Source organism: Mobula hypostoma, chromosome 25 (genome assembly GCF_963921235.1).
Source record: "Mobula hypostoma chromosome 25, sMobHyp1.1, whole genome shotgun sequence".
NCBI lineage: Eukaryota > Metazoa > Chordata > Chondrichthyes > Myliobatiformes > Myliobatidae > Mobula > Mobula hypostoma.
This window is the reverse complement of record NC_086121.1, coordinates 41,222,965-41,231,306: the sequence shown is the minus strand read 5'-3', so window position 1 is coordinate 41,231,306 and position 8,342 is coordinate 41,222,965. Positions and strand designations below refer to the sequence as shown.

The 8,342-nt window shown below is 49.7% G+C and overlaps 1 protein-coding gene across 1 annotated transcript; it reads right to left on the bottom strand.

The window, feature by feature from the left end:
- Window positions 1-6,192: 6,192 nt before the first annotated feature.
- LOC134337687 (uncharacterized) lies at window positions 6,193-8,061 on the bottom strand. The gene is made up of 3 exons (XM_063032879.1): window positions 7,882-8,061; window positions 6,584-6,840; window positions 6,193-6,457 (listed from the first exon to the last, which is right to left on the bottom strand). Exons 1-3 carry the CDS (start codon window positions 8,059-8,061, stop codon window positions 6,193-6,195), a joined length of 702 nt encoding a protein of 233 aa, XP_062888949.1.
- Window positions 8,062-8,342: the final 281 nt, after the last annotated feature.

Genomic DNA, 8,342 nt, shown 5'->3' with positions numbered 1-8,342 from the left:
TTTGATGAGTTATATTCAGTAATTCAATCCTGTTAATCGTCTCTATACATCCAAAAGGACCACAATCTTGTCGTGGTTTGGAGGCTTGCGTGCTTCAATGAAAGAGTGTGTTGTCATTGGAATGAGTCCAGAGGAGGTTCATGAGGATAATTCTAGGAATAAAGGGGCTGACATATGAGGAGTGTTTGGCATCTTTGGGCCTATACTCACTGGATTTCAGAAGAACGTGGGAGGATCACATTGAATCCTACTGAATGTTGGGAGGGCTAGATAGGGTTGATGTGGAGAGGATATTTCCTATGGTGAAGGTATCCAGAACAAGAGAGAAACCTTTTAGAATGGAAGTAAGGAGGAGCTTTTACCAGAGAGTGGTGAATCTGTGGAATGCTCTGCCACAGACTGCGGTGCAGGTGAAGGTTGATAGTTTCCTGACTGGTCAGGGCATAAAACATATGCTGAGAAGGCAGGTGTATGGGTTTGAGTGAGATCCAAGATCAGCCATGATGGAATGGCAGAGCAGGCTCGAAGGGCTGAATTGCCTAATTCTAATCCTCTGTCTTAATGTCTTATGGTCTAACACTGGAATCTGGAGAAATCATTGTTCATGCCATCTGGTTGGAGGCTACCCAAATGAAATATGAGGTACTGCTCCTTCAACCTGAGTATAACCTGACTGGGCAGTAGAGGAGCCCATGGACCGACATGTCGAATTGAGAATAGGAGGTAGACTTAAAATGGGTGCCCACTGGGAGATCCTGCTTTTTCTGGCATGCGGAGAGAAGGTGCTTGGCGAAGCAGTCTCCCAATCTGCGTCGGGTCTCACTGATATACAGGAAGCCATACTGGGAGAACCAGGTTCAGTAGATGATACCAAAAGACTCACAGGTGAAGTGTTGTCTCACTAGGAAGGTCTGTTTGGAGCCGTCTTAGATTGGGAAATCACTTTGCCGAACATCTATGCTACATCCACCAGAAAAAGTGGGATCTCCCAGTGGCCACCCATTTTAATTTTACTTCCCATTCCCATTCTGACTTTTCAGTCCATGGCCTCCTCTACTGCTGAAATGAGGCCACACTCAGGTTGGAGGAGCAACACCTCATATTCTGTCTGGGTAGCCTCCAACCTGATGACATGAACATCGATTCCTCAAACTTCTGATAGTGGTCCTTCCTCTCCTTCACCAGTCCCCATTCCCATTTCCCTCTCATAACTTATCTCCTTACTGCACAGTGTCTCCCCCTGGTGTGTCTCTCTCTTCCCCTTCTTCCATGGCCTTCTGTCCTCTCTGATCAGATTCCCCCTTCTCCAGCTTTTTATCTCTTTCACCAATGGACTTCCCAGCTCTTTACTTCACCCCTCCCCGTCCTCCGGTTTCACCTATCACCTACTACCTTTTACTTCTTCCACCCCTCCTCCCACCTTCTTAATCTGACTTCTCATCTTTTTTCTCCAGTCCGAATGAAGGGCCTCGGTCCGAAAAAAATCAACTGTTTACTCTTTTTCATAGATGCTGCCTGGCCTGCTGAGTTCCTCCAGCATTTTATGTGTGTTGCTTGGATTTCCAGCATCTGCAGATTTCCTCTTGTTTTTGCTGGATATAAAGGATGAGGTGACTTGATGTGTGGAAAATGGAAGAAATGCAGGTGAGGGCAATATCGATGTGGTGGAAAGGAGGACATTTCAGATGTTCTAAAAGAGAAAGCTTCATTATGGGAATGGATGCAGTAGAGACGGAAGAATTGCCAAAATAGAATAGCACTTTTACGAGTGACAGACTGGGTAGAGGTATGAAATATAGTCAAGATAATGGTGAAAGTCAGAAGGTTTGTAAAAACTGCCGGGGATAGACACAGGAGATTGAGAAAGGGGACAGAGGTGTCAGAGATGGACTAAGTAAATTTGAGGGCAGGGTGGAAGTTGGAGGCAAAGTTGTTGAAATTGATAGGCTTAGCGTGGGTGCAGGAAGTAGCATCAATACAGTTGTCAATGTAACATAGTAGGAGTTGGGGAGCATTACCAGTGTAAGCTTGGAATATGGATTGTTCCACACAGCCAACAAAAAGGCAGGCAAAACTGAGCCCATGCAGGTGGTCATAGCTCCACCTTGGATTTGGAGAATGTGGGAGAATCTGAAGGAGAAATTGTTGAGAGCGAGAAGCAGTTCTGCCATAGAGCGGAGGATGGTGATGGGAGGGAACCAGTTAGGTCTATTGTCAGACTCTTGAATGGTCTTGTGATATGCCAAAGGAGAACCATCAGCAATCTACCAATCTATCTCATTGTAGCCCTTGCATGTTATTTGTTTTTCTGTGCTGCAATTTATCCTTACACTATATATGTTACACTACATTCTGCATTCCATTTTCTATTACCACTTCAATGTACTTCAGAATGGTCTGTAATTCTATGAAAGGAATTCTAACTGAAAATCTGGAATCCATAATTCCTTGAAAGTAGCGTCACAAGTAGAAACATTTTCAAAGAGAACTTTCAGCACATTGGCCTTAATAAATCAAAGTACTGAGTACAGAAGTTGGAATGTGCTATTGAAGTTCTATTAGACTTTGGTGAAGCCTAATTTGAAGTACTGTATGCTATTCTGGTCACAAGAAATATATCAATAAGATTGAAAGAGTGCAGAAAAAATCTAGAAAGATAGTGCCGGGACTTGAGAACCTGAGTTAGAAGGCAAGGTTGAATAGGATAGGACTTTATTCTTGGAGCACAGGAGAATGAGGAGAGATCTGATAGAGGTATACAAAGTTATGAGGAGTGCAGATAGGGTAAATGCAAGCTTTTTCCACTGAGGTTGGCTGAGAATAGATCATAAGTTTAAGATGCAAAGTGAATCACTTAAGGGAAACATGAGGGGGATCTATTTCAGTCAGATGGTGGTGAAAGTGTGGACTGAGCTGCCAGAGGAAGTGGTGGTTGTGGGTTCGATTTCAATACTTAAGAGAGATATGGATAAGTGCAAGGATGGGAGGGGTACAGAAGGCTATTGTCAAAGCACAAGTTGATGGGACTAGGCAAAATAATAGTTCAGTATGGACCAGATGGGCTGAAGAGTTTGTTTCTGTCCTGCAGTGCTCTATGACTCCATGCTTCTATGGTGGAACTGAAACCAAAACTTTTCACTGCATCTCCATACACTTTGAACCAACCAAATCATCATCCTCTGCAAAAGCGAAGTTAAGTTTACACTTGTTTGATGTAATGAAGTTCTTCACTGCAAACCAACAACTGTATCCTGATGGAATTATGTATAAACCTGTCTGCTTTGTTTTTCAGGAAGAATGTAAGCAGTAGTTGATGACAGCCGATCGTCATCAGATCTCCCTTTTCACCATCCTATGACTGCTGAACCCACTGATAATGGAAATGCTGGAACTCTCTCTTATTTTCGTACAATGCAGAAGGAGGCCATTCAGACCTTCAAGTTTCTGCAAGCTTTCACAAATATCCAGAAAGTCCCATTTTTCCAATTTTTCCCTTGTAATCTGCTCCCTTACACAAGCTTATTAACATCCACCAGGTTCCTTCTGCTAGAGTGTGGGCCAGTTAACCTACCAGTCCACACAACTTTGGGATGTGGATGGAAACCTATGTGGTCACAGGGGGAACATGCAAACTCCACACAGTCAACATCGGAGGTGGAATTCAAACTGGGCTTCTGTAGCTGTGAAGCAGGAGCTCCACTCTACCGTCCTATGCCTTTTGTATCAATCTACAGGAAAACAATAGGAGTACTGGTAGGTCATATCATTCTTCTCCTTCTGGTTCAACACCTCAAAAGATGGACACTCTGATGCACCATCAATTACTCCAAAAGACTGGAAGTAGAGTAAATACTGAAAGGCTTTTATTCACAGTAAAATGTGATCTCCAGCATGCTGAGTGTCTGCCCCCAGACTGAGAGGAGGAGCCATGGCGCAATCACCTTTATTCAGGGGTCTGTGGGAGGATACACAGGAGCAGTCAGCAGAGAGGTGTGTCCAGACAGGTAACCCAGTTACAACATATATATATGGTTTACTACATTCACCCCTCCTTTTTTAAAAAGAATCCCATGGGGTGAAGTGACTGACAATATTTAAAACAAGTATATTTACCGGTCAAGTCTATCAGACGATCGAGTCCGTCGCTGTGATCTACGTAGCACTGGTGGTAATTGCACTGGCGACGGTGGTTGTGCTGGCTCCGGCCTGACTTGAGGTGCCAGCACGTTAGGCGTCGGTAATCCCTCGTGCGTGTGCGTCGCACCCGGTATGGGAGTGTCGTGTGATGTCTGTGTAGGGCTTGGAGTGCTCAGCGTCTGGTGGGTATATATATCGGTGGGTACGGGGTCAATGGTCACCACGGAATGTTCAGGGTAGGGCCCCGGTTCTCCTGCGGGCGCCAGGTCGCGGATGGAGACCGTGTCCTCCCACCCATCAGGTAAAACCACATAGGCATACTGGGGGTTCGCATGAAGTAAGTGAACCCTCTCGACTATCGGGGAGTATTTATCGCTCCTCACATGTTTCCGGAGCAGCACTGGCCCTGGGGACGTCAGCCAAGTTGGTCGGGTGGTTCCAGTGGTCGATTTTCTGGGAAATGAAAAGAGCTGCTCATGAGGGGTGGCATTGGTGGACGTGCATAACAGGGAGCAGATGGAGTGGAGTGCCTCGGGAAGGACCTCCTGCCAGCGGGAGACTGGCAGTCCTTTTGACCTGAGGGCTAAGATTGTGGCTTTCCACACCGTGCCATTCTCCTTCTCTACCTGTCCATTCCCCCAGGGATTATAGCTCGTGGTCCTACTAGTTGCAGTTCCCCTAGCCAGCAGGTATTGGCGCAGCTCGTCACTCATAAACAAGGACCCTCTGTCACTGTGGATATAGCATGGGTATCCAAACAGAGTGAAGAGCTTGCGCAAAGGGGTATAGTCTCTTTGCCCATCCTCTGGGCTCCCCCCCCGCCACCGCTTGTCTTTCTCCCTGGGCCTCCTGTCCCATGATCCTCTCATATCCCCTTTGCCAATCACCTGTCCAGCTCTTGACTCCATCCCTCCCCCTCCTGTCTTCTCCTATCATTTTGGATCTCCCCCTCCCCGTCCCACTTTCAAATCTCTTACTCACTCTTCCTTCAGTTAGTCCTGACGAAGGGTCTCGGCCTGAAACGTCGACTGTACCTCTTCCTAGAGATGCTGCCTGGCCTGCTGCGTTCACCAGAAACTTTGATGAAGAGCTTGCGCAGGGCTTTTATAACTGACGTGGTAGTGGTGTTGGGGCAGGGGATGGCGAAGGGGAACCACGAGTACTCGTCGATAATGTTAAGAAAGTACACATTGCGGTCGGCGGAGGGAAAGGGGCCCTTAAAGTCAACACTCAGTCGCTCAAAGGGGCGGGTGGCTTTGATTAGTTGTGCCTTTTCGGGTCGGTAGAAGTGCGGTTTGCACTCTGCGCAGACTTGGCAGTCCCTGGTCATCGTCCTTATCTCCTCAAGGGAGTAAGGCAGGTTCCGGGCTTTCAAGAAGTGGAAAAGCCGGGTGACCCCGGGTGGCAAAGATCTACATGTAGGACGTATAGCCGGTCGATCTGCACGCTGGTGCACGCTCCCCGGGATAGGGCATCGGAGGGCTCGTTGAGCTTCCCAGGCCTGTACATGATGTCATAGTTGAAGGTGGAGAGTTCGATTCTCTACCTCAGAATTTTATCATTTTTGATTTTGCCCCACTGTTGTTTACTAAACATGAATGAGACTGAGCACTGGTCAGTCAGCAGGGTGAACTTTTTGCCAGCGAGATAGTGCCTCCAGTGGCTAATAGCTTCCACGATGGCCTGGGCCTCTTTCTCCACCGCGGAGTACCAAATTTCAGTGCCTTGAAGGGTACGGGAGAAGAACGCCACCGGTCTTCCCGTCTGGTGGAGGGCAGCAGCCAGTGCGAAGTCAGAGGCTTCACTCTCTACTTGGAAGGGAATGGCCTCATCCACCGCATGCATTGCTGCTTTGGCAATGTCCCCTTTTATACAGCTAAAGGCCGCGTGGGCCTCGGCTGAGAGGGGGAATGTGGTGGACTTGACCGGGGGCGGGCCTTGTCTGCGTAGTTAGAGACCCATTGGGGATAATATGAAAAGAAGCCCGGGCACCTTTTGAGGGCTCTGAGGGTATTGGGAAGAGGGAGTTCCAATAGGGGGCGCATGCGGTTGGGGTCAGGGTCCATTCTCCATGACACACCCAAGGATAGCAAGATGGGTGGTTCCAAACACATATTTGTCCTTGTTATAGGTGAGATTGAAAGCTTTGGCCGCTTGGAGAAATTTTTGGAGGTTGTTGTCATGATCCTGCTGGTCGTGACGGCAGATGGTGATATTATCCAGATATAGCAACATGGCCTTCAGTTGGCACTGGTCCACCATCCGGTCCATTTCCCTCTGGAAGACAGACACACCGTTCGTGACACCGAAGGGGACGCGCAGGAAGTGATAAAGCCTGCTGTCCGCCTCGGAGGTGGTGTGAGGGCGGTCCTCCCGGCGGATGGGGAGCTGATGGTATGTGGATTTTAGGTCTATGGTCAAGTACACCTTGTACTGTGCTATCTGATTGAACATATCCACGATGCAGGGTAGAGGGTACGCGTCGAGCTGCATGAACCTATTGATGGTCTGGCTATAGTCCACGACCATCCTATTCTTCTCCCCGCTTGCCTCAATGACCCCCTCCCTGAGCAGCCGCTGCACCTCTGACTTAATGAAAGCTCGGTCCCCCGCGCTGTACCTCCTGCTTTTAGTTGCCACGGGTTTACAGTCGGGGGTCAGGTTGGTGAACAGCGGTGGGGGAGGGATCCTGAGGGTGGAGAGGCCGCAAGTGGTGTCGGTAGTGCGGCTGTTGGCATGGTGTTGGGTGGGATGTGCAAGTCGGTGTGTGTGTGTGGTCAGTAGTGGGGTATGTGACGTGTTCCTACAAAACTGAGGATTTCCGACAGTGATTGATGGAAGGGGCCCGTCATACCTCCATTGTCATGCCTTTCAGGTGGCTCTGGATGTCGAGCCCCAGTAGCACAGGGGCACACGGTTGAGGCATGACCAGTAATGTAAAGTCTCGATATTCTGTGCCCTGCACCACTAGCATTGCTACACAACGCCCCCGGATGTCTGTTGTATGCGACCCGGAAGCCATGGCAACCCTCTGACTTACTAGCTGTATCGCGAGTCTGCAATGCTGCACCGTGTCCGGGTGGATAAAACTCTCCGTGCTGCCTGTGTCAAACAGGCAGCTTGTCCTGCGCCCTCCACCAGCATGTCCATCATTGACCTTGCGAGCTGGTGGGGAGCGCTTTGTTCGAGGGTTACGGAGGCCAAGGTTGAGTCGCTGTCTTGGTCCGGCGCGGTGGGGTGCCCCGTGAGCACCCGTTGGTCGTAGGCGGTGGGAGGTGGCGCCGACCAAGCTGGCCGCCCCCATGTCTCGCACATGGTGGCAACGTGCAAGGAAGATGGCGGCGAGCAAAATGGCGACCCCCATGTCTCGCACACGGCTCTGCTCGATCCTGCTCGTGGTTTGGACTTACAGACCTTGGCGAAGTGGCCCTTCTTTCCGCAGCTGGAACAGGTAGCTTGTCGGGCCGAGCAGCGTTTCCGGGGGTGCTTCTCCAGTCCACAGAAGTAACACTTCGCGGACTCGCGACTGGCAGTAGCCTAGGTTGATTCGCCGGCGGGTTGCGGGGTCTGCAGTGCCCACACAGCCATCGGGGGATTGCATGCCTGGAGAGCCTCAGAATTGTGCAGAGCAGCCTCCAGCGTGTCAGCCAGCTCGATCGCCGAACTTAAGGTAAGATCAGCTTTTTCCAGCAGCCTCTGGTGCACATGCACTGACCTGGTCCCCGTGATGAAGGCTTCTCTTACCAGGAGCTCCACATGCTGTTCTGCCGTCAGCCCCTGGCAGCCGCAGGTCCACATGAGTCTCTGTAGTGCCCGGACAAACTCAGCACTCGATTCCCCAGGCCGCTGCTTCCGTGTCGCTAAGCGATGCTGCGCGTAGACGGTGTTTTCTGGCTGCAGGTATTGTCCTTTGAGTGTGCTCATCGCGCCGTCATAGCTCGGCTGGTCTCTGATCATCGAGTAGACCCGTGGACTGACCCTGGAAAGGAGAACTCTGTGCTTCGCTGTGGAGTCGGTCACTTCAATCGCCTCTAGGTATGATTTGAAGCAAGCCAGCCAGAGGTTGAAAGCGTTTCCAGCTTCAGGTGTTTGTGGGTCGAGGTATAACTTGTCGGGTCTCACAGAACATTCCATGCTTTAAAATTACTGCGAATAAAATTGATGCACCATCAATAATTCCAAAAGACTGGAAGTAGAGTAAATAC